Source organism: Dermacentor variabilis, chromosome 3, assembly GCF_050947875.1.
Source record: "Dermacentor variabilis isolate Ectoservices chromosome 3, ASM5094787v1, whole genome shotgun sequence".
Classification (NCBI taxonomy): domain Eukaryota; kingdom Metazoa; phylum Arthropoda; class Arachnida; order Ixodida; family Ixodidae; genus Dermacentor; species Dermacentor variabilis.
The window spans coordinates 145,716,625-145,743,998 of NC_134570.1; the positions used below are offsets into that span (position 1 = coordinate 145,716,625).

Genomic DNA, 27,374 nt, shown 5'->3' on the forward strand with positions numbered 1-27,374 from the left:
CCTCGCTCGGGACACTGTTTCGTTTAATAAATGTTTCTCTCTCTCTCTTCTCTTTCTCTTCTTTCTTTTACTCATCACTGCTCACTAGTGAGCATTTTTAGTCATTTGTAATCAATTGTGGTCATATACAAGCCGCCGTTATACATGTTGGTCATATCATTGTCACCAGTGGTCATTACAAGTCATTTCAGTCATTATTAGTCATTACTGGTCCTTACTAAGCATTTTTAATAATTTGTAATCAATTGTACTCGTTAGATGTTCTCCTTAGACGTATTTCATAGTCATTACTAGTCATTACTGATCACAAGTAAGCATTTTTAGTTTTTGTAATCATTGTGGTCATTACAAACCGTCGTTAGACATATTGGTCATTTTCTAGTCATTAGTAATCATTATTAACCTCTACCAATCTCTATTATAGCGTTATAATTCACTAACTGTCACCATCAATCAATTTTCATTCTTTAATCAATGTTCAATGTCGTGATGACATTTTGGGCGACACTCCGGCGGTCAGCTCTGCTGAGACAAACTTCACCATCAGCCTACAAAGGCTTTCGGCTTAAAAACTATGAATTCGGCCCATGATTCTGAACGACAGGGTGCTCCGTGCGGCGACGCTGAGCCTCTGCTCGGAGATCTAAGCTCGTTTAGCAGCAGCGGCAGTTGAAGCATTTGCAACGGTTGGTCGTTCACGTTCAGAATCAAAGCGTGAACACAGGGCTCCGTGGCTCACGCTGAGCGCCTTCTCTAGCGACGGTGACGGCGAAGGCGAAATAGTGCATGCGCAATGGGTCCGACGCCGACGCCAGTGTTTATTTTTTTCTGCGCTGGCTGTATTTCTGGTCACCGCCGGCACTCCGCTTTCCTCCCCACCCTTTCGCCACACCGTCCTCCGCTTCCGCCTTCTGGTGACGTCGCACCCTCCTCTCTGCTATGCTTCTCCAACATCGTGCCTTACACGGCTATTTTCCTCCCTCGCGGGGCGCCCGTTCTCTCGCAAACTTTGCTATACTCGTTCTTTCGGTTATACGTGATGCCGACGCGGTAACCATTTTAGAAAGGGAAAGTATGGTAGAGGGGATCGCACAATTGTCAACAAAAGATTGACATTATTCCTATGATGTTTTCATAAAACAAATTCACTAAGATGTATACTATGAATCCACTTTAAGCGGGATGAATGTAGGCTTTCGCTTATTATCTTAGTGGGGTCTTCCATGGTAACAGCCATAATGCACCACCATAGTGGTGGGTCCATAGGCACCACCATAGTGGTGGTGCCTATGGTGCCTAGTGTAGTTTATAAAATGGCGCAGTTTTAATTCTGGTGCAGCAGCTGCACGTGCGCATTTTATGTACACAGTGTTGCGCCGAACAGCGGCCTATTTGAATTTTTAACGGGGGCATATTGCACAAGAACGCCTGTAACACAACAGTACTTCGCATAGGTGGCCTTAATTGAAGCTGTGGAAGACATATGCACTCTTAGAAGTCCTGGAGCTGGACTGTGCTCGACTTCATACACACTGGGAGCGATAAATTTTAATTCGCTAAAACGGCATTAAGAGTTCATCGAACTGTAAACTCGCTTGTGCAATAGGAACATCCCACTTCATCACAGCGTATTGTGCTGACCATGAAAATGTCCTTACTGTCCAACCTCCGCCGTCAGTCTCCATGTCGCAGTATACATTCTGTCCTGAAGGGCTAGTGGCCTCATGGAACAGGGTGTACACACCGCTAGTGCTTTGGCCGTTGTGAAGGAGGTCTGCGCAATGTCGAGGATGAAAGGATTCTGAAAGAACAAAATAACGCCAAGAGAGCTTCTATAGCTGCATGATAATATTTGTATACATCTGCTTGTTCGCTTATATGCCATTGCCGCAGAACTTGTTTCGCTAAGTTTCGCATTACGGTATAGGCTGACAGCATCGCTTATATAGCGCCAACGTGGTTGTTCTCCTGTAATTGCCATTTCATGAATGTCCAGGGCCGAGGTATCACAGCTTACCGTCCCTCAATGGCGCTTGTTATTCGCTGACCACTTTGGATATTTAAAATGTATGAGTTCACTGGTATCTTATTACCATAATCTCGTATCTTACCTTAAAAGCTAGTATCTTATTAAAAGTTTATAGAGAGGGCTTTTTTGTGAACGCGGGCCCCGATTCTTATAAAGTTTTCTTGATGGATTCACATCTCAGGCTCACCCACGTATTGATGACAGTTGCCCGCAATACGCAACGCTACAGCAATTTTTTTTTCAAACGCCCGTAAGAGCTAGCGCACATTGTACCGTGTAGTACGCTGGCACCGCTGTACAAGCTGGGTCTGCATAAAAAAAAACACCGCCCATGCAGCTGCTACAGATGGTAAACCAGACGTTTATGTCTGGATTAATTCCAACGGTTTGTTGAACTCATTTTCAATTATTGGTTAAGTCTCTGTGTTTCCCAAACAGATTACGCAAGTGTGTGACTTCTGTTTATCACAGGGTTTTTTTTAAATGCCACACACTGGCCTTCGCATATTCACTTTCATGGAGGGGTGTTTCTGAAATATGTAACACATTTGCGTTTCCTAATGCATTATTATTCATAGTGTCTATGACTCAGCTGTGCACTTTAGCTACCAAATGACACACCAGGGCCGCATATTTCATTAACTTGAAGACAGGGACACATTTTTGAACCTATGTCGAAATCCGAGAGACATTTTTGCGCGTGTTCCCTGCTGCCACAGAGAAATGACGTCACTACTTCCGAAGCCAATGGGGCGCCGTTGCTCCCACCCGAGGGTTTCTGTGGTCGGACCACGAGCGTTTCGCCTAGGCATATACAGATTCCCTTTAAATGTGCTTCTTTAACTGAGCCGCCATGGTGTTGTCTGCACCATGACACGCTGGCGGTCCGACCACAGAAACGCTCTAACCGAAGCTGTGCCGCGCCATTGCCTACAATACAGTGACGTCGTTTCTACCTCTCCGACTTCGCAATGGTTAGGTCACGCATCATTCATTCTACTGAGGAGCAGCTGGCCTACGAGCAGCAGCGCCGAGAGCACGAGCGGGAGAGTTCTCGCTGGCGTCGCGCCGATGCCTCTGCAGAAGACTGGGCCCGCAATGCGGAGCGCAAGCGGCAAAGTCAGGCCGAGGATCAGGCGTTTCACATCCGCGAGGCAGAGCAGCGACAACGTCTACGCAATATAAAAACTGGGGCCGCAAATTTCAGCTTCGCTGGTTTGCCATCTGCACGGAGTACGTGGGCGGTGTTTCAGGTTGTGTTTCAACTCAACGAGAACTTTGCCCGTCCGTCAAGTAAGACGGATGTTATGGTTCATACCACTTCCCATACCCCTAAACATTGGCTCATGCCCCCACAGTAGTGTTTTTATGATCGGACCACGAGTGTTTCGCCTAGGCATATACAGCTTCGATGTAAAGCATGCCGCTGATAATAAACGCCACTGATTACCGAGGCACTGATGCACGTGTGAAATCAGTAAGATACGTGGTACCATAAGTGGCCAGCCCACGTCGCCGACCTCTGCTAAACCCATGATAGAGATTCCGCCGCCAGAGTCACCACGGCTTGGCGCAAATGCGCCTGACAACTGGCGGAAGTTGAAGCATTGACTGCAGCCTTACTTCATCGCAACAGGGCCAAAAGAGCCACAAAAGCAACTCAGTATGACTCCGAAAGCAGCCATCTTTCTTCACCTCGCCGGCCAAGAGGTCATCGTTTTAAGTATTGATCAGCGATAAAGACAATGCGAACTACGACAAACTGGTGGAAGCTTTCGAGGTATATTGTTCATCGCAAACCAACAAAACATATTCGAGATACGTGTTTTGCCATAGAATACAAGCGGATGGAGAGTCATTTGAACAGTTCTTCATGAACCTACAGTTGAAACAAAGCAGCTGTGTTTGGCAGATTGAGAGACTGGGTGTTGTGGGATCAGGGAGTTTGCGGAACTACAATCAACAACCTTCGAGAGAAATAGATTAGCGAAGAAGGATTCAGCACTTGAGACGGCTATAGAGGGAGAAAAAGCAGAATAGGTTGGTCTTGCGCGAAGTAGCACGTGGGGCGAGGAAAACCAGTGTTCTTTCGGTAAAGCACGTCAAAGAAAAGCAGCAAGAGAGATGCCAAGTATAAAGCAGAAGCAGTTACTGTGTCGGGGTTCACAATGCAAGACCATGCCCAGCTTTTGCTAAAACTGCTGCCCAGTGCAACAAGCTAAACCATTTTTCTGTGTGCTACAGAACGAAATAACCGAGGGCTGACAACGCAGCCCAGCGAAACGACGTAGTACAAGGCAGCAATAGCAATATTTTGACTTTCTCAAGTATTCGCTGCTGGTAGCCTCACTATCGAAAGCGAAGGCCTGATTGGCTTGTTATTACTCGCATATTTGGCCATGCCGTAAAGCTAAAAGTGGACGCGGGTACTGAAGCGAACTTTCAGTATTTCACTATGCTCTTTGGAAGCATTGCAGGCCCGACAGCGTCCGCTGGCCACAGAAGCTATTCTTCACACTTACGAAAGAAACAAAATTAAGCACACAGAAAAGGTGCGCCTCTATGTTCAAGGAGGATTCCAGAACCGTGTAGTGCATTTCTTTGCCTTGAGAAAAAAAAATACAGGCCATATTGCAGCTTGAAGGTGTTGAATATTCTACTTGGCGAGCGTTAGCCAAGGCTATGACGTATAAGGTACAAGCGAACTGTGTAATCGCTAACAGCAGGAATTTAAAGACATGACAGTGTTATAAAAAATGTGTTGCGTTGGATGATGAAAAGTACAGAAAAGACTGGACGGGCGCCGAACTTTCAACTAACATTTACATGAAATGGCCGGCTATTTGTACGCACTGCGCATCAGACACACATTACCACATTAAGTATTGAACAAGTCAATCGATTCACCTGTCCAGATGCCTGTAAAGAAACGACATTTGCTTCCTCATGCTCCGTCAAGGAAGGACGGCTGATACACTTAACCGCTACATTTCTTTTATAATACATATCAACTATTTCACGGTCTGTCTGTTTTGTTTTCCTTATGGAAAGTGTGTGAGAACATGTTGACAGGTATTGACAGGCTGCAACGGGAGTACAGAGTGACCTTGAAAGGATGGTGTCCGCCGATTAGCGAGCCGGCAAGACGTGTTTCCCTTGTTTGGCTAAATAAACTCAAACAAGAAATGGACCGCCTGAAAGCAGCACCCATCACCACGAAAGCTCGGGAACTGTCTGACTGGGTGAACCCACTGGTAACTGTTCGTAAGTATAACGGGATGTTCGGTATTTGGAGGGAACCTAGGAACATGAATTAAGCGATAAGGAGGGAGCATTTTCAACTGCCCCTCCAGCAAGAGATTGAGATCGAGCTCGCAGGCAGGATATATTTTAGTAAAGTGGATGGAAATTGCGGTTTACATGAAATCCCGCTAAATACAGAAACCTCGTGAATCTGCATGTTCATAAGCGATTTAGAACGTTTTAAGGCTACAAATTAGGAATGGTTTTGGCGCCGGCAGTGCTTCACGGGACGATTACATACATGCTTAAAAGCTTACCCAGCATCCGGGTTTGTGTGGATCAGATCATCATCTGGCAAGTCACGTGGGAAACGCATCCGGACAGGCTGTGTGCACTTCCAACACTGCTGGTGCCACATGCTTAACGCTTAACTGGGATAAATGCACGCTACAATAACGTTAAAAATTTAGCACATGATTGACGAAATCAGCCCTGCTGGAATAAAACCAGACGAGAACCTAATGAAAGGATTAGCAATATGCTCCAAGACCTCAACCAAAAAAGACTTTCAAGGATACTTGGGTTCCGTGAGTTACTTTTCTAAGTGCCTTCCTGACCTGGCTGATTGAATAAAAAATCTTCGTGCCTTGGCGCGACAAGGTGCCATTTTCGAAAGTACATCATTACATGACAGAGAACGGACGCTTCTGCGCGAAATGCTTATGCAAGCACCCCTTCAAGCAGTATGCTGTGTTTAGCTTCATAAAAGGGTTAAATGTGACAAAATGTTCCACACGAAAACTAATTCATATCTATATGGATTTGAACCAAGGCGTCCCGAGTTATCGCAATTAAAAAATTGCTGTACCCTTTCATACGGCTAACGACTGTGTATATAGAGTGGCCCAGCTAATCTTAGCCAATATGTTCATAAACATTTTTAAGCACGATATAAGGCACTAGTTAAGACCTATGTTGTTCGGTAGTCGAACCTCTGACGACCTAACGCAGTTGGTTCTATAATTGTATTTTGCACTGCCTTTTATAAATATATTTATTTTTGTCGTTCAATAGCTTGGCTGACGTTGCTCGGATACACGCTACACTGAAATGTACATGCTCAGTGAAGCGCTGCCGAGGCGGCCGCATGGGCAAGCTACAAGGCAGTTATGTATTGACACTTCTCCGTTTGCGAGGGATAAACAATTTTATATTGTGGTTCAACAATTGATTTTGGGAAGGTGGGTAGAAGGATCCTGACCACATTAAACATTTTAAGTCACCAATTGGAAATTCGGGGAACGTTAGTGTTCCAAATGGATGACTAGGGAAGCTCGAACTGCAAAACCCTAAAAAGAAGCATGTTGAACAAACACACAAACGCTTGTGTGTGTCTGTGGGGGTGTGAGGGTGTGTGCGTGTGTGCGCTCGTGTGTTCAGTTCACACTTCCTCAGTCGTCCATGAAATGACACATGCTGCACTGGTATGCATCGCTGAATGAAGTCCAAGCTTGGATTACGCAGCCTCGTGGACTGACCCATCTTTGACTGCAACTACTCGGCGAGCGGCTGAGTTTTGATTATATTTTCTACAGGATCGCTGCGTTTTACTCGGAATTAAATTGATTGGCGGACAGACAGGTAACCATTGTGGCAGGGTAGGGGGGAAAAAGTGCAGGTAAAATATGTTTAGCTTTAACATTTTCAGTTGTATCAGGGACACGCAGATAAGAGATATATGCAGGTTACCTTGAATAGCGTTGAACTCCTCTACTAAGTGCCGTATACGCTCTTGAACACTTCTGTTTGAAGCTTGGGCCTGGGGCACCGACAGCACACCGTTCGTTGCCGAAGCGACCATGCACAGAATAGCGATTGCACGCTTCATAGTGTCCGGCCGGCTGTACCTGCATTTTTCGGGAAGAGGTAATGTTGTTGGACCAGGCTAAGGTTACCTAATATAAATAATTAATGTTTCCTTCGGATATTTCAGCCGCATCACGCCGCAGGGCTGCCTTCAATATGTGCATCGCTTGTGCAGTGCACCATAGGAGTACTGCCAGCTTACATGTATAAATTCGTTAACTAATGGAAGGCCTGATTTTGCCGCTCACGGAAAATGTAATTTTAACTTGTTACTATACTGTAACTCTCGAATTTTTGTAAAGGGTGAATACATTTACTTGTTTTATGAACGCTAATGGCGAAGGCTATATCGACGGCCAATTTAAGTTGAGGTATTACTGAAAACCAAAATTATCAAGAGGCAAATTCTGACAAATCACCGTTACTTATTTTCTCATGATTGCATCGACAATTCAGGCTGAATAAACACTTGCGGGTTACTTCCAGCTTATTCCGTCATGAATAGCATTCGGGTGTGCAATATCGCTTTTTACCTACAATTCGGCATTGCATAGTTCTTTAAGCTTAATTATGAGGACTAACCTGGCGGCTTTCATGGGGATGCGAAGAGAAAAAAAAATATTGCGAACACATTATCTATGCCAGTTCGTATGTGTGAAGCTTTCGGCGTTTTTGACAATGGTCCATTGAAACACAGAATATGGTATGTACAAAATGCAAACGTCTCTATTGAGAAAATTAAGTGCTCTGGTGCCGCCGCACCACATTGCGATGAGAGACGCGCAGAAAATTTACTGAGCTACTGTGGTGGGTCTTCCAGGTCGAGAGGAAGTTTCATCCAGCAATACAGCGCATTTAATCGTAAGACACTCGACTTTGTAAAAAAGTGCCGCAACACCAAAGTACCATGATAGACAGGCAGCAAATTTCAGCGATCAACGCGCCCAATTACTTCTGTTTTCATCCACAGGTAATGCTCATGATCACTTTAGTGCACAGCATTCCTGTGCGAGTTGACCCCACTCTTTATGTTTCTGGGCGTTTTCGTGGTGCGACCTGTAAGATAGTCCAGTGCAAGATTATGTACCACTATAAGGCCGCTAGGTATGTGCCAAAGGGCAGGAGCAACTGGGACTACGGTGAATGTGTCAGGGCACATGTTTCACTGGGCCCTTGGGCATGTGGGCGTGCCCCAGGAACGTCTGGATATGTAACCCTCTTCAGTGAACCATTTTGTCGCCAACCTCAGTATGCGCTACTGGGCATATGTAACTGGGCATGCGCTTCTGCTCTTTAAGGAACGTTTTTGAAACTGATTTGGGTCAATGGGTGCGACATCAGTACTAGACAGATAGAGCGAGAGAGGAAAGGCAGGAAGGTTAACTAGAGACGAGTTTCCGGTTTCCTACTCTGCACTGCGTTGGGGGATGTAGGGGTTCGGAAGATGGCAGTGCGAGAGAGAGAAAAAAACAGGAACAGGTAACAGAAAAGGGGTTCCAAAAACCTGCGTTCAAACAGGTCGGTACTATACGTAGCGATATCTATGTAAAACAGTGCAATTAGGTAGATTTCCATTATAGCTGAAATGGCTTGGCTCTATTAATTAGGTTAATAGTTGAAATGCAACTTGGCTAACCTGTTAAGTATCGGAAAGTTCTGAAAAGTTTGCACAAGGGAATTTGGCCAGGGTGTTTTATTCCATCTTTTTAGGCATGCGTCCACGGCTTTCTGGTAAGAGCATCGTATTTCTGCAATGGAGTGCGGACATCGGAAAAACAATCGGAAATTTTATCTGCCACTTTCTCTCCATATATATATATATATATATATATATATATATATATATATATATATATATATATATATATATATATATATATATATATATATATATATATATATATTTAATGCCGCGGTATAACACGGACAGAAGACAGGGAGACGTTCTTCAAGAAGAACAGGACAACCTGTTCAAATACAAACGGAACAGAGGCGCGTCTTCTTCGTCCTCACCTAATCTCAGCCACCCACTACACGGAATCCGTTCATCCCCCAACGTCGTTGCCTTCTGCGTAGAATACACGCGTCATTTGTCCCTCGATAAAAGAGCATTGCGCTGATGCTAAACCATAAACGTCACTTGCGAAAGTAAGTCTCTCGCACAGTTATTCGCTCACATACGGCTTCACGCGGACGACGTGCACTAGTTCAGGATGGTGCGTGCGATACCGAGTACAATTGGGACTATGGGGGACGACCTCGTACGTGACATCAACGAGTCGGCGCAATAGTCGATATTGTCCGAAGTATCGCCTTAACAGCTTCTCGGAGAGGCCTCGTTTCCCTATGGGTGTCCAAAGCCACACTCGGTCTCCGACGTCACAGATTACCATTCGACGGTGAAGATCATAGCGCCCTGCGTCGTAGTCTTGCTGCTCGCAGATCCGCAAGCGTGCGAGCTGCCGAGCCTCTTCTGCGCTTTGCGTAAACACATAAACGTCCGTATCAGTATCTTCAAAGTCGTGTGAAAGCATTGCATCCAGCATCGTTCGTACATCCCGTCCGTGAACATTGGTGAAAGGAGTCATGCGTGTCGTCTCTTGTTTCGCCGTGTTATATGCCAAGTTGATATAAGGTAGGATGTCATCCCAATTTTGTTTGTTTTGTTTAGGCGTTCTGTTAATCCGTTGGTTTGTGGATGGTAGGCGGTGGCAGCAAGACGTGATTTAAAGTGCAGCTGTGAATACGGTTCCTCGGTCTGTTATACGGTGGTGGGTGCGCCGTGTCGCAACAGAACATGCTCAAAGAAAAAGCGCGCCACCTTGACTGCTGTGCTTATCTGGATTGCCGTTGTTTCAGTGTAACGTGTGAGATAGTCGGTTGCGACGATAACAAAGCGATTCCCTGCTGTAGAAGTAGGAAGTGGGCCCAATATATTCATTCTGATTTGGTCAAATGGTATTCGAAGAATCTGGACGGGTTGTAGGAGGCCAGCTGGTTTCGATGGAGGTGACTTGCGCCTTGGCAGTCGAGGCAAGGGCGAACGTAATGTTTCACGGTAGTGGTAAGTCTCGACCAGTAGTACCTCTGCTGCATTCTGGCCAACGTTCTCGTGTAGGCTAAGTGACCAGAAGTTAGCTCGTTGTGATAGGCTTGAAGTACTTCCGTACGAATAGCTGCAGGAATGATGAGCAGATAGGGGGACCCGGTCGAAGAAAAGTTTCGTTTGTAAAGTACATTCGCCCGCAAACCAAACGACAACAGTCCTCTTGCAAAAACTCTAGGTGGTTTCGCAGATCTGCCCTCTAAGTAACTGGTGAGTTCAAGCAACTCAGGGTCGGCCCGTTGTTGTTGCGCGATGGTGGATGCATCCAGAACACAAAGCAATGCCGAGTCTTCTTCGGGTGGAGGAGACGACTCTATCGGCGATCGAGGCAGCAGCCAGCATCCGTATGCCGTTTCCCCTACTTGTAGTTTGCAGTCATGTCAAAATCTTGCAGCCGTAGGCTCCAACGCATCAGTCGGCCTGAAGGATCTTTAAGGTTTGTCAACCAACACAGTGAATGGTGGTTGCTGATAACTGTGAAGTGGCGGCCATACAAATATGGGCGAAATTTTATAACCGCCCATACTACGGCGAGGCGTGCTTTCTCAGTGGTGGAGTAATTAGCCTCTGTTCGTGAGAGTGCTCTACTTGCATAGGCAAATACTCTTTCTGTGCGCTCCTGCTGCTGCAGAAGAACAGCTCCCAAGCCAACATTGCTTGCACCAGTGTGGAGCAATGTAGGAGCAGTCTCATCAAAGTGAGCAAGCACAGGAGGTGTCTGGAGACGTTCCCGCAAGTCGTTGAATGCACCTTGCTCTTCGTCGCCCCATACAAAAACAATGTCGACTCTCGCCAGGTGAATTAACGGTGACGCAATACGAGCGAAGTCTGCAATAAACCGCCGGTAATAGGCACAGAGACCGAGGAAGCGCCTGACAGCCTTTTTATCAGATGGTACAGGAAACTGTGCGACGGCGGCAATTTTTTCTGGATCCAGGCGGACGCCTGCGTGGCTGACGACGTGACCAAGAAAATGTAGTTTCGCAAAGCCAAAGTGGCACTTCTGCGGTTTCAGGGTAAGGCCGGCGGACCGGATGGACTGCATAACCGCTTCAAGCCGTTCGAGATGTTCAAATGTTGCGGAGAACACGATGACATCGTCGAGGTACACTAAGCAGGTTTTCCACTTCAGACTTGAAAGCACAGTGTCCATGAGGCGTTGGAACGTAGCAGGGGCAGAGCACAAGCCGAAAGGCAAGACGTTAAATTCCTATAGGCCGTCTGGTATCAGCAAAGCAGTTTTTTCACGGTCTCTTGGGTCTACTCTCGATTTGCCAATATCCGCTTTTTAAATCCATTGAAGAGAAGTAACGCTAGTGTTGAAGCCTGTCGAATGAATCGTCTGTACGGGGAAGCAGGTACACGTCTTTCTGTGTCACCTGACTCAGTTTTCGGTAGTCCACACGGAAACGCAAGCTGACGTCTTTTTTCTTGAATGGAACTACAGGAGATGCCCAGGGACTCATTGATGGTTGGATCACGTCGTATTTAAGCATTTTTGTCACTTGTTGTATGGCTTCACGTTCTATCGGAGCAATACAATAAAGATTTTGGTGAATTAGTCTTGCCGTATCCTTTGTAATTATCCGATGCTTCGTTAGAGGCGTCCCTCCGACGCTGGACGTCGACGCAAAGCAGTCGCGGAATTTGGCCAGTTGCCTAAGAAGCCGTTCTCGTTCGTGCGGCGACAAAGCAGTGCTGACGTCAAGTACAGGAGCTGGGTCTTTCGTAGGCGCTTCTTCGAGTAGTTAACAGCAGCCGCAGAGATCCGCAGTACCGTCAAAATAAGCAACAGTCTTGCCCTTTGGAAGGCTACGTCGCTCAATGCTAAAATTCCTTAACAGGTTCGTGCGCCCGTTGGTGACAGTGACGAATCCTCGTGTGACCGAGATACCATGAGTGAACAACAATGTGGGTATTTGGTCGGCAATGCCTTCGCAATGAAACGGTACGTCACATGCTACCGAAACAAGGGTACATGATCGAGGCGGGATGACAACGTCGCCTTCTTTTAGACAAAAGGAGTGGTGTTGCAGCGATAAGCAATTGAATAAACCAGGACTCTTATAAAACGTCATCATGCGATCCGGGATGTTAATTACGGCACCATATTCTTTCAGAAAATCCATTCCAATAACGAAATCTTTACAGCACACAGGCAGAACCATGACAGTGGCCACAAAATAAGAATCCCGGATATTAATTCTAGAAGTACATCGTCCAGTAAGCATCAAAAATTGGCCGCATGCAGTCCTTATGTGAGGTCCTGTTCCTGGCGTCTTTACTTTCTTCAGGCGGCAGACGAGTTCCTGATTCATTACAGAGAAGTCGGCACCAGTGTCGACTAACGCTGTCATTGGCTGCCCTTCCACGAAAACATCAATGTCGGCGCTCACAATTTCTTCAGTGTTTATTGGCTTCACAGTGTTCTGCAGCGGGAGTTTTGGAGGCGCCATACGTGGATTCTGTGAAATTGCAGCCGTCCCGTAGTGTCGTTTTGCGGAGTTCACCAAGGCGCGGTGGACGACGGCTGCTGGTGTGACTGCAGCGGCATAACGGGTGCGCGCCTCGAAGCCTCCTCTTGCGGCGGCGACCAAGGAGCGGCTGTCAGAGCTTGGTGGTACGGCAGTGTGGTTGTGACGGGTGGTGGACATCGCACAGAGGCAGCGTGCATCATGGGACGCTTGTGATCTTGAAGATCGGATGCCGGGAAGGCCTGCCTGATTTGGTGACGCACCACTTCGGCTATTGATGCTACGCGTCTATCCAATGTCGGTGTCAGAATATTTTGCACTTCCTTTCTGACAAGCTCCCTGATCAATTCCCGCAAGGAATTCTTATACTCGGAAGTCCCGGCGGCAGCATTGATTGTAGTGCGGCTGGACAGTCGATCGCACAACCTGTACCATTGATGAAGGGCCCGCTTAATAGCCGTAGCCTCTTTGATAAAGTCAGCGACGGTGACTGGTGCATTACACACAAGCCCCGCGAACAACTGCTCTTTTACACCTCGCATGAGGTAGCGCAACTTCATATCTTCGGTCATGCTCGGGTCGGCTCTACGAAAGAGGCGGCCCATGTCCTTGGCGAACATTGTGACCGACTCATTAGGTTGTTGCACCCGTAGCTCCATCATCTGCTGGGCGCGGTCCCGTCGGTCCGCACTTGAAACCGTATCCGTGATCATCTGCCGAAAGTCACACCATGTTGTCAGGCTAGCTTCACGGTTCTCGTTCCAAGTTCGGTCACTGTCGTCAAGGGCAAAATAGACGTGGGAAAGCTTTTGCTGATCAGTCCACTGGTTATTCTGTGTGACACGTTCATACTTGTCAAGCCAGTCTTCAATGTCTTCGAAGAGTGCACCGCAATAGTGATCGGGAACCAGTGGATGCAGAACGGTTACCTGTTGTGGACTGGGAAACCGGCTGCTTTGGGATGCTTGCAGTGGGCTGGTTTCGGCCATTGCGACATGTGTGTAGCTCCCGGAGAGATGTGGTTGAAGAGGGGAAAACTCCTGGGCAAGGCCTAGCAGTTGACGACTGAAGCAATGCAGGACTCCGGAACTCCCAGGACTCCCAGGACTCCCAGGACTCCCAGGACTCCTGAACATCAGGCGAACTCAGTACCCAGCACCGCCACCAGTGTCGCGGTAGAACGCGGCAGCAGCCAGGGAGACGTTCTTCAAAATGAACAGGACAACTTGTTCAAAAACAAACGGCACAGAGAGACGTGTTCTTCGTCGTCACCCAATCTCAGCAACCCACTAGACGGGGTCCGTTAATGCCCGAAACGTTGTTTTCTGCGTAGAATGCACGCGTCAAGGTATATATATATATATATATATATATATATATATATATATATATTACCTCCATCATATTTTGTTAATTATATTGGAAATTGTCATACTCGGGCGAATAAATGTTTTCCCCTAAACTGCCCGTCGGCTAGAAATAAAAAAAGATGAACTTGATTTTTTGTTTGAAAGCCTCAAATTTCAGTTTGATTTCATAATGCTCTCTGAGACGTGGTATGACCAACACTCTACCCCATGGTGCCTTCCGAACTATCAATGTTTTACTAGGTCCAGGACCACTTCGCGGGGAGGTCGTGTTAGCACGCTTGTGCAATGTAATCTTTCAGTAAATTGCATTGATGAATTTTGCCTCTTGGCGGAAGGCTGTGAAGTCTTATCTGTGCTGCATGCACGAACATTTTTATTTGTATTCTACCGTCGACCCAATGGGTATGTCGAGCGATTCTTGGCGTTTCTGGAGAAATTATTTTCATATGCACATGATCTACAATGTACAGTTGTTTTCGATGACGATTTCAACGTTGACGCGTTGACTAATACCGTAGCGAGTCGTGACTTTTTGCTTTTCTTGCAAGCATATGGCTGTCATAATACCATCTCGATTCCAACCAGGGTCACAGCTAACACATCTACCTGTATTGACCTTTCTCTGACAAACTTTCCCCAAGCTGACATAAAAGCCGTTTTTTTCACGTATGGTCTAAGCGACCACATGCCCATCTTCCTAAGTGTCATCCATAATAATAAAAGAGAAAACAAATGTAACTTCACTTATCAACCAATTACAATGCACCAGCTTGCACAGTTCCGAAATGAAATACAGCTGATTAACTGGGGGGATGTTTTTGCTGCAGATAATGCAGATGCAGTCTATGAAACATTTTTGCAGAATTTTCGAACTTGCTACAAAAAACATTTCCCACTTCGTACCAAACCTTTGCGTTCTTCGAAAATCCGCAAACCTTGGATCACGACAGAATTGCTGCATAAAATTAAGGTTAAAGTAATATTATATGACCTCAATCTTCCACATTGAGAATGTTACAAACGCGACCTTTCCCTTCGAGAGGAAACTCGCTTGCTCCGGACATCGACCCACACTGCCCCGAGTGCAATGAAGAGTATTGCTCGTTAGCACACATGCTCTGGCAATGCTCTGCGTTACAAAACGCATCCTTTAATAATTAAGAGGACCGGGAAGAGGCCCTTAAAAGCGGCGATCCCCAGGACCAACTAAGGGCTGTCCAAAGGGCCCGCGAACGGGCGGAGGACCATGGTCTTCCGGCCCCAACGTGGGAGCGGCCCGCAACTACGACTTAGTAGTTCCTTAGGACCTTAATTAAGTTTGTTGACTGACTGACTGATATAATAAGTTCATTAAAACCAGGAATCCACATGAGCTGCAGGTTCTTAAATCATTTCGGAACCAATTAACAAACGATCTGCGGCGCGCTAAAGACCGCTATCATCTCGAATACTTTCAAGCCCGCTGGAATGACAGCCGTAAATTGTGGAAGCGGGCCAACGTTTTGTTGAATCGTGTGCCTGATTATCAGCCTCCAACAGATATTTGAATGATGCGGAAAATCGCTCACAAGGTAACAACTTAATTTTTTGCAACATTAAAGATGAGAATGCATCCGAAACATACCCCGAATCTGAAGAAACAGTCCGCCGCCTGTGCCGTGATCACTTAAACTTATCCATTGACACCAAAGAAATTGAAAGGGCTCACCGTCTCGGGCGCCATTCTGCTAATCGCATTCGACGCATAATAGTCAAATTTTCATTTTATAAAACCAAGGAGCTGATTCTTTCAAACGGCCGTAAGTTAAAGGGCACCGATTACAGCATAGGGGAGGACTTTTCACGCCCTGTCCGAGAAGCGCTAAAGCACCTTGTAAAGTTTGCCAAAACTATTAACACTAAATTTTCCTTGCGCTACAAAACCTTGTGTATCGGTACTAAACGTTATGCATTCGACGGGTCATCACAATCTGTACATGAAATCTCATAGCATACGACTTATCGCCGCACTACTAATCTTCCTTGTAAAAGTCTTCGCGGTAAACTGCCAAATCTTTATTTTTCTATTATCTTTACCAACATACGTAGCTTCCTCCCAAAGCATGAACACAGCTGTAATCTTGTTTCTTCATCTGCCAGCAATATACTCGTACTAACAGAAACGTGGCCAACAGACGACGTCACCGATCCGGAAGTTTTGGCTGATTTGCCGCAATTTAACGTTTTTCGCAAGGACAGCAAGAGCTCACGAGGAGGAGGTGTTCTTATTGCCACTAACCAGCTGTTGCCTTGTTCTGTTATTAACATCCAATCGGAGCTTGAAATACTATGGGTAATCTGTCGTTCTATATCACAAATCGTCATACTAGGCGTCTGCTACAGACCCCCCTCCAATAATCCAATCTTTTCTTCGCAGTTAAACTATAGTCTGAATCAAATAACTGGCCAATATCCCAACGCGCGCATTATTCTTTTTGGTGATTTTAATTACCCCTCCATTGACTGGCTGAACCGAACACCAGCAGGCAACACCGATATAACTAACTTCGTTGACGTTTGTTTGAATTTCAATCTCACCCAGTTAGTAACTGAACCCACACGAGTCACACATGAATCGTCCAACATCTTGGACCTTATTCTAACTAATCACCCAGAAAGTTTGTCATCGCTTACCTACCTCCGCGAAATCAGTGACCACAAAATTTTACACGCTATTTTCACAGTCACCCCTGAATCGCGTTATACTTTCCACAAAACAATTCGCCTCTATGACAGAGGGAATTACGAAGAAATTAATAATCACCTGACGGCGTCATTTCCAAACTTTGAGACGGGTTTCGATGATCGATCCCTGGAGGATAATTGGCTCACTTTCAAAACTAAAATTGCAGAACTCACCGCGAAGTTTATTCCCACCATCACATTTCGTGCAAGTCACAACAAACCATGGTTTTCAAAGCTCGTGAAGACACTCGAGAACAAAAAAGAGAGACTTTTCCGTGCAGCAAAACGCAACCCAAGCGCATGCGCCTGGAAGAAATATTACACAGCCGAATCAACATACCTGTATGCCAAACGCGATTTTTTCCAAACTGACCTCCCCAACATCCTAACAAATAACACGAGGAAGTTCTGGAAAGTACTAAATCCTGAACAGGCTCCGATCATCACACTAGCTAACCCACTTGGCGAGATGACAAGTGACATTGACTGTGCAAATATTTTTAACACCGCTTTCTCATCCGTCTTCACACACGTAACCGATATGTCACTTTCTACCGCAACTACCAGCCTAAGTTTGCCTATGCCTTCAATCATGTTTTCTGCGCACGGCATTATATGTATTATAGAAAATATCAAGATGTCATCTTCAGCGGGTGCTGATGAAATCACCCCCAAGTTCCTCAAAAATACTGGCTATGCTTCCGCACCGTATCTATCAAAACTTTTTGCACAATCACTTTCCACAGGTAGCATTCCCAGCGATTGGAAGGTGGGCAAGGTTGTTCCGGTCTTCAAATCAGGTAACAAAGAATCACCCCTTAACTACCGCCCCATCTCTTTAACAAGCGTGCCGTGCAAAATCATGGAACATGATATTTATTCCCACATAATGAATTTTCTTGACTCTATTAATTTTTTTCATCCTGCTCAACATGGCTTCCGTAAAAACCTATCCTGTGATACACAATTGGCTATTTTCATCCATGACTTGCATATGAACCTTGACTGTAACCTTCAAACTGATGCAATATTCCTGGACTTCGCGAAAGCGTTTGACAAAGTACCCCACAAACGCTTGCTACTAAAGCTTTCACGGTTAAACCTTCATCCTAACATTTTACAGTGGATAAGTGAATTCCTTGCTAGCCGCACTCAGTATGTTTACGTTAATAATCAAGCCTCTAGTCCTCTTCCCGTAACATCAGGTGTCCCGCAAGGATCAGTCCTTGGCCCGCTATTATGTTTAATATACATTAATGACCTAACAACGCATGTCTCTTGTAACATCCGTATTTTTGCCGACGACTGTGTCATCTATCGCACAATCAATAACACCTCTGATCAGCTCGCCCTCCAGAATGACTTAAACAGCGTACAGGACTGGTGTAACCAATGGCTCATGGAACTAAACCCCAATAAATGTAAACTCGTGTCTTTTAACCGAAAACGTAATCCTCTGCTCTTCTCATAGAAAATCTCGCACGCCACGGTAGAATTACCTCACACTTATAAATACCTCGGCGTAACATTGTCCAATGATCTAACCTGGAACGCACATGTAACAAAAATCATATCATCCGCTAACAGAACCCTTGGATTCTTAAAACGTCATCTACGACATGCCCCACAAAACGTAAAACTACTTGTCTACAAATCACTTGTCCGTCCTAAATTAGAATACGCCTCTGCTATTTGGAGCCCTAACCAAAATTATCTAACAATTTCCCTAGAATCAGTACAAAGTCGAGCCACAAGATTCATATATTCATGCTATTCATATAAGGTTAGTATATCATCATGAAAAGCAGAGGCAGGTTTAACATCTCTAGCTTGTAGACGTCGTATTACTAGTATGTGCTTGTTTCATAAACTTTATTACAGCTCACTTCGTCATCCGCCCTACATCAATCCGCCCGCACGTATCTCCCCCCGCATTGGTCATCCCCTTCAAGTTGCACGGCTTCGTACGCGCAGTGCTACTTTCGCATCTTCATTCTTTCCACGCTCAGCCCCGGACTGGAACGGCCTTCCACACGACATCGCCGCAATCATCTGTACATCCAAATTTCTGAATTGTATAACTACTGTATTTAACAGCGAATAATTTATGTTCATTACGTGTTTTCTTTCTTTATTATGATTTATACATGTAACCCACCCCTTATGTAACACCCCCAACCCCGGGGGCCTTTGAGGTAATAAAGTGAAGTGAAGTGAAATGGCAGTGTAGTTGCAGACGTGTTTTTGCCTGACACGTTTAACAATTACTTTACGAGCGTTGCAAGTGCACCTATCAACATGAATGCTAATCGTTACTTATCCGTTGATTGCTCCGATTCAGTTTTTTTTTTCAACCAACGAACGTATCAGAAATAATATGCAAGTTGAGTGAACTCAATAACAGCAGCGTTTGTGATATCAATGATATTCAGATTAAGCCTGTGAAATACGTCTTAGATTTGATTGCGCCTGTATTAGTGCACGTCGACAATGTCTGCCTTTCTTCCAGTGTATTTCCACGTTAGATGCAAACTGCAAAACTTTTGGCTTTGTTCAAGAAAGGAGATAAGAAATTGTTGACAAATTATAGATCAATTTCTATTCTCCCCGTATTTTCGAAAGGTTTAGAAAAAATTATTTTTCAACGAATTTCTGATTTTCTCAAAAGCAAAAAGTTTTCAACCGATTGTCAGTTTGCCTTTCGTAAAAATAGGTCTACTCAACCTGCCCTGCTTCAGCGAAAAGAATTCATTTTGGATAATTTTGATAACGGCCTTCTTACTCTAGGCATTTTTATAGACTATAGAAAGGCCTTTTAGCAAGATCACGAGCTTCTGTTACATAAAATGAATCGCTATGGTATTCGTGGCATCGCTTTAGACCTGATTAGGTCATATCTGTGTCATAGATGCCAATTTGTGCAAATTAATGACATTTCATACCAAGTTAAACCAGTTTATATTGGCGTAGCGCAGGGTAGCTTTTTAGGCCCTTTTCTCTTTAGTATCTTTATTAGTGATATTGTTAATGTAGATTTCCCCACCAAGTTTATTTCATACGCTGATGATGCGACCGCGTTGTTTTCCTCAAGTAATGCTGTAACACTGCTTACAGTTGCGAACTGTGTGCTTAATAAATTATATACTTCGTCTGTCGAAAATGGGTTGAAAATCAACACAGAAAAAACTAAAGCAATTTTGTTTCAAGCCAAGAATAAGAATGCTCTCCTGAAGGATGACATTAAACTTGGCTCTTCAAAAATCACGCTCGTGAATTCCTTTAAAACCTTAGGTGTTTTCTTTGATCATGACATGTCTTGGAACTGTTGTACTATTTTTTCAACAACAAGATTCCTCAAGTTTCAGGTCTTCTGTTTACTATTATACAGATTCCACAGAAGATAAAACTTCTGCTCTATAACTCTTTATTTTTTTGCCACCTAAATTACGGCTACCTGGTTTGGCGCACAACATCTGCCACTAATATTAATCATATTTTTCGTCTGCAAAAAAGAGCCATTCGTGTGGTGTGCAAAGTGCCATTTCCAACTAATTCATTATTTAAAGACTTAAAGATACTTAAAGCTCCTGATCTCTTCAATTTTCGCGTAGCATTAACATATGGTAAGGAATGCCAGAAAAACATTAACCACGTCAGGTCTACAGCCAACTTGACACGAAATAGAAGCTATTATGCTGCAAGATTTCCGGAATATTGGTTTGTGCCATACCCACGTACCAACTATGCGAAACAAAAGCTTTCATACACTTTACCGCATTTATTAAATAAGATTATGAACGATGGTATTGATGCTTTTTCTTGCAGTAAACACAAGTTAATCAATTACTTTGGTGCCTATTAGCCTTTATTCTCTGTATAAGTAGGCTTCTTTTATTGAGTTATGTATTTTTTCTATTGCTATCTGCTGTATGAACAGTTGTATGAGAACGTTTATTGTTTTTGTTTTGTTCTTTATTTCTTACCCTTCCTTTTTTGCCATGTGTTTCTTTTCTGCTGCTGCTGTCACGAGAAGGTTTAAGGACTAGTCAACTTCCTCTTTTGCAACTTTTTTCTTTATATGCTCCATAAACTTGTATATTTATGGAAATTGTGTGTGTGTGTGTCAATAAGAAGAAAGCGAACCGATGGGCCCAAAATTAATTAAGCATGTCATAAAATCCCGCACACACACAGTGGACCACATGGCGGAATTACTTGTACTTTACTAAATGATTTGAAGAATTGATTAATGAACGTCAATGAAAGTGGATGAAGAAACAAATGGAAGCAGGTCGGATACGAGCCCACCTCTTCGCATTACGCGTGCGATACTCTTACAAATTTAACTAACACGGCGCTGTTTTCCCATCCACTGGCTGGGGTATGTAAGTTTTACAATTAGACATAACCCTGAAGTGTTAGCCAGCGCCGTCACTCACAAACCTTGGCGGTGGATGTGGATCATCCTTACTGCCGCAGGCGTCGCGAGTCCGTGATCTATTTGGGTGACGGCAACTGTTCAAAAACCGCACAAACGATACCTGAATGCATCAATGTTGCCGCATTCGTGACCGTCGTAATCATATGAACGAAAAGAAAGGGAAATGAGGGACTCGATTTTCATTAAGACTTCCATAAGAAGCCCACAAATGAAGACACCAAGGACAATATGGGGGAAATTACTTTTACTTACTAACTGAGCTAAACAAATGATATATTAATGTAAATTTAAAATATGAGATTTTACATGCCACAACCATTTTCTCATTATGAGGCTCGCCGTAGTGGAGGACTCCAGAAATTTTGACCACCTGGGGTTCTTTAAAATGCAGCCCAATCTAAGTACACGGGTGTTTTCGCATTTCGCCCCTATAGAAATGTGGCCGCCGTGGCTGGGATTCGATCCCGTGACCTCGAGCTCAAGAATAATGTAAATTAGAGAAGAAGAGAAACGAGAGAAGAGGGCAAACCGAGGTGCTAAATTTTTGTTAATCGCTACCATATGGAGCCAACAGGCACTGAAGCCAAGGAAAGCACGGGGAAAATTACCTGTGGTGGAATTGAAATGCAGGAAAGAATAAAGAACATGGAAGTGAAAGTGGACGAAAGGGGCGACTTGACACCTTTGGGAGCCGATCGCAAAGGCATTGCATGTGGGTAGCACCACCACTTGTGCTTCCGCGACAGCTATCGATCCTTCCACTAACACGGGTTTATGTCTACTAGATGTTGTCCTCGAAGTGTTAGCCAGCGTCACTCAGAGGCATGTGGCGCAGGTGACATGCTTTTTTTGCCCGATGACGTCACGGAGCACGTGAACTGAGGAGAGCAGGCACGTGGATAAGAAAACGCTCACATGCTACCTAATGACATCAAGGCTGCCAGATTCGAGACACTCGCTATGAAAAAACCAGTAAAGAAGGGGAACCGAGGGGCTTCTCTTTCGTTGTGGCAAAACATAAGAGTGAAGCGAAGTGAAGGAAAGAAACGGGGCAGAAATCAGCTGTGGCTGCAATTGAAATGTAGAAATTAATGAGGGAAAAGAGCAATGAAAGTGAACAAAAAGAAAACTTGCTCAAGGGGAGCGCCGAACCCACTCCTCGGCATTATTAGTAATATATATATATATATCGTCATCATCATCATCAGCCTAGTTACGCCCACTGCAGGGCAAAGGCCTCTCCCATACTTCTCCAACAACCCCGGTCATGTACTAATTGTGGCCATGTCGTCCCTGCAAACTTCTTAATCTCATCCGCCCACCTAACTTTCTGCCGCCCCCTGCTACGCTTCCCTTTCCTTGGAATCCAGTCCGCAACCCTTAATGACCATCGGTTATCTTCCCTCCTCATTACATGTCCTGGCCATGCCCATTGCTTTTCTTGCTTTCAACTAAGATGTCATTAACTCGCGTTTGTTCCCTCACCCTATCTTCTCTTTTCTTATCCCTTAACGTTACACCTATCCTTCTTCTTTCCATAGCTCGTCGCGTCGTCCTCAATTTGAGTAGAACCCTTTTCGTAAGCCTCCAAGTTTCTGCCCCGTAGGTGAGTACTGGTAAGACACAGCTGTGCTTAGCTGCGTCTTAGCTGTGTATATATATATATATATATATATATATATATATATATATATATATATATATATATATATATATATATATATAGCGTCCCTGTGGTTTGAATTGTCGTGTACTTCGTCTTCCTTCGGTGATCTGCTCGTCTCTTGTTTAGCCAGATGGTAGTGCGACCGCCATGAAAAGGCGTACGTTCCGAGTTACATTCCCGGAAAAGGACGGACTTTTCCTCAAGTTCGAAACTTTCCTTCTCAGAAGACTGCATGGGTGTCATCTATAGTTTGCTGCTGCATTCGGGGGGACGACAATTACCCGCTGAGATGCGACGCTACTCTGGAAAACCTTTTGGCACAAATGAAGCTTTACGGGTTAAAAGAAATTCGTGTGGCTTGTGACAACCTTATTGCGTTTTAATCCCCCGTCGTTGTGAAGTGGCTATGGTGTTTGGCTGCTGAGTACGAAGTAGCGGATGGAATACCGGCCACGGGGGCCGCATTTTGATCGGAACGAAATGCGAAAAGACCGGTGTACTTAGATTAAGGTGCACGTCAAAAACCGCACGTGGTCCAAAATGTTCCGGAGGTTCCCATTACGGCGTGTCTTATAATGAGGTCGTGATTTTGGCGTGTAAAACTTCATAATTTAGTTCCTTTAGTTTGGTGGGTTGTATATTATACAGGCAGCCGCACACTTTTTTTTCATGAAAATTTATCGCTGTGTTATGGATTTACGGTGAACTATATTGATATCTTGTGACTGGATTGGGTCTTGCAACCCACGCTCGAGAAATAAGAGCGCGAAACGTCATGGGGAGAGACGTGTCTTCTGCCGATTGTTCTCGCTGTAAGGCCTAAGCAGAAGTAGCTGATACTTTTTCAACTTGAAGGAATAGCTCTTAAATGTTCTCAAAGCAACGCTTGGCCAGAGTGCGTCAGCGTGGCACGGACGACAAAAAAATTGCAGCAGAGCACGAAATAAGAACTGGGGCCCGTGTTCACAAAAGCAACGCCTAGACTATAACTCTTTGTAAAAGATGACGCCAGCCAATCAAGATGATAGACATACAATTACCAAAGGCGCCGGCCATCGGGAAACAACACTTTGTGAATTACACTTTGGGAAGCTTTGTGAATTAGGCCCTAGTTTGCTGAGCAGGTTTTCAATGTTCCCACAAGCCAATAGGTGCAACATATCATGTAGATAAACAATAGTGTTGCACATGGCGGTATTCGAATACCAGGGCCCGCATTCACAAAGCGTTCTCACGCATGGAGGGTTCGTGCCAGCCAATAGTGGTGTCGGGGCATATTATTAGCAAGGGCAATCAGCGAATGAAAAACAGCACTTGCGAACAAACAGCTTTGTGAATTCAGCCCTAGAAGAAGATTGCGAAAATTGTTAAGAGAGAAATTAAAGAAGGAAGGCAGGAATATCAAACAAAAAAGTGTCTGGTTGCCTGCCATACGCTGGGTAAAGGCGAAAATGGGGTAGAAAATGGATAGAATCACACGCTCGACTTTCTTCGGGGCAACACACTTGGGTAAGGAGGCTGAGATAATTCTCGTGAAAATCTCCGTGAGTCACGAAAAAAGTGACCGAGAAGACTCGAAAGCCGTGCATACATTGAAAAGAGCAGGAAGGCCTGCCGGTAGTGGCTTGCGATGCTAAAATCTAAAGGCCACTGCAATACATACGTGGCTGATTTGCATGAAAAGCTATTTTTTTTCGCTTGTGCAGAACAATTTCTCTACGAAACGTTCTGCACACGTTTCACAAAATGCATTTAAGTGCGAGAGGCATGCGATTAGGGAAAGCGAAACGGAGATAAAATTGGGCGAGGCACTTACTGCAGTTAGAGAAGACACTGACAAGCCAGCACGTCGCAGGGATACTGTTGCCCGGTAAACTCCTACAAGCTATACAATGAGAAACGATCGGCTTTTATTATGGAGCGGCCGATGTATTTCTCTCGGTAACCCAATCTTCAGGTCTGTCAGGAAGACTTGATATACCTAGCTGGTTATCAGTTGAGATAAAGGACGCTTCATTGGCATAGCGCGAAGGAAATTAACACGACGTCTACCATGAAATGCGTGTTGCCACGTAACACGAAAGCGATGATAGGATTGTAACGATTTACTTCCAGGTAATTTGGAAGTGCTCCATAGTCTCCCTTATCTACAGTATCGAAAGACAAAACACATGATTTGTTATCGCTGCCTGTTGCGAGGTGAAAGGGTTAAAACTTGGACCGTTTTCTGCGACAATCACTTTCGGCGACTCTATCGCCTCAGCGATACTAAGATTGAGTAAATAAAGCGACTGCTTAGCCTTGACGTCGTCGAAGCATTGCACCGTGGGTGTGCAGAGCGGCTCCGGTGTGCTGCTTACGAGTTCGTAGGGCGCAGTACGGCACACTGACTAGGGCTGAATACCACCGCTTTAGGTAAAATAAAGTGAAGAGAATGCACGAGATGTGATAATTTGTTATACAAGTGTGCTGCCACTCACGGGGTTGCGAAGCCCATTTTGATATTTCAAAGCGATACACTTTAATTTTGTGTCTGTGTGCCAGTCATCGGGCAGCGCGTAAGCAACATAGAATAAAGGTGGCTTTTCCCTTTTGAAATGGGCTGAGCTGAGCACGGACTAAAGCAAGCGCTGAACTAATTGTGCCAGTTTATTGCCTGTGTTCTTTAAAAAAATTAACGGTCAACCGAGTTATGACAGAAGCCCAGGTTGATAACGGAAAGAATGACAACGCTACAGCGGAGTCCTTCATCAAGACGCACTGGAAGTAGTCGTAAATTTGTCTGCTGCCTTTCTGCCTGTCCAAAACATTGGTAAATGTCCATCACAAGCCTTCAGATGTGAAGAGCGGGCACTTAGCCTGAGTGCGTTTTTCAATTCACGTGTAGTTTGCAGAAGAAGAAATAACAAATGACTGCTCATTTGAAGGAAAACGTTCGGTATATACATTAACGACCGTTTACATCTGGAAATGAGAAATTATTATAGCCTCTTTGGTGAAATGTTCTTCCTGCGCTTTCCTTGTACGTGCAAGCTCTCGCCTGCGTTCTAACTGCGCCTCGGTAAGCCACAGTCAAACCGCACCAAAGCGTCTCAACACACTCGCTTGCCCACGAAAAATTTATAAAATTAATATCTCTTATCACAAACAGTTCATTAACGTGACATGAGCAATGACGCAAGCACTCCGCACACCTTTAGGCAAGCAGAACCGTAGAGCCGCCGTTCTGTCAAAGAAACGTGCTCGTCTCCTACCCCAGAGGCCTGGGTTCAAATCACACCCAGACCGAAATATATCAAATTTTCTTTTCAAAGCCGTTCATTCACTTTGTTTACAGGATGCCCCGAGAAATGTGATTTCAATGAGAGCATTTTTTACGTGTTTTTTACTTGTTGCGGAGTCGGCAAATATTGTTGCCATCTTTCGATCAAGCCGATGAATTTTCGCCTAAAGGGGCCCATAATGGTTTCGCGTTAATAAGGATTTAATTGCAGACAATGTTTTTAATTATTTGCGCGTCTTGCTCGCAATGACCGCAAATGGGCAGTTTGCTGTAGGTGAACGACGAGCAACACGTCGCCATGCCTGCCTTCCAAATATCGTATAGGCAAGAAGAAATGACACATTTCCTGCAGAGGAAACCCCCAACTTCTAAAGAGGTAGGGAGAATTCAATTCGAATGTGACGGCATCAAACATGAGCCATTAGTGGGAGCGATTGGCGGCATTCGTGAAAGACGAAAGGCCGCCAGTCAGGATGGCGCAGGAAGGGCGTTCGTTGTGGACGAAATTCGTGTACAGGGGCCGGCGAAAGCCAAATGTACGCCGCCGAAACTAGGAAAGTCGTGGAAGAGTTGGGGGTCGGGCATGTAAAAAGGGGCAGCTGGCCCATGCAGCCATCCGACTCTTCCACGCCAACGACGTTGTTGAAGGCAGGAACATGTTCTCACCAAATACGAGGAGTACAGTATTTATTTACAATATCTACCTGAAGAGTGGAGAGCGTTACGTCTCATTAGTCTAGTATGACTAAACTGAAGCACTCCGAGGAGCTGAAAAAGTTAGCCTAGATCACTTCTGTCATCCCTATATCTGAAGGACAGGGAGATCTGCCGTCCCTCGCGCACTTCCCCCCCCTCCCCCCACTTATCCAATCGGAGCGTCCGAAACCATCGAAGGACCCTTGTTCAGAGCAAGGGTTCACACAATCACTCCCGCACCTCCGTTCACTGAGCACACAGAATGGACGGGAGCTTCATAGACAGGGAATGACACGATGGACTCAAACTGGCGCGTCTTGGTTCCTAAGAAAACCCAGCAGTTACCTCGATCATCCGTCAAACAACCATGGCGGTTACCGGAGTCTGGGAGAAAACGCCATATTCCATTTTCCAGAAAGACCATTTTTCAAGAATTTCTTGCTCCCGTTGGTCCATGAAGGCGGCAGTGAACCAAC

General features: G+C 45.0%; 1 protein-coding gene across 1 annotated transcript in view; it reads right to left on the reverse strand.

The window, feature by feature from the left end:
• LOC142574252 (techylectin-5A-like) overlaps nt 1-27,374 on the reverse strand; it is a 62,786-nt gene that overhangs the window by 19,546 nt on the left and 15,866 nt on the right. Inside the window, exons 2-3 of the mRNA XM_075683381.1 lie at nt 7,022-7,179; nt 1,659-1,801 (exon numbers count right to left, since the gene is read on the reverse strand). Of these exons, the coding sequence (XP_075539496.1) occupies nt 1,659-1,801; nt 7,022-7,160 (282 nt within the window). The 5' untranslated portion in view covers nt 7,161-7,179. The remainder of the gene's footprint in view (nt 1-1,658; nt 1,802-7,021; nt 7,180-27,374) is intronic.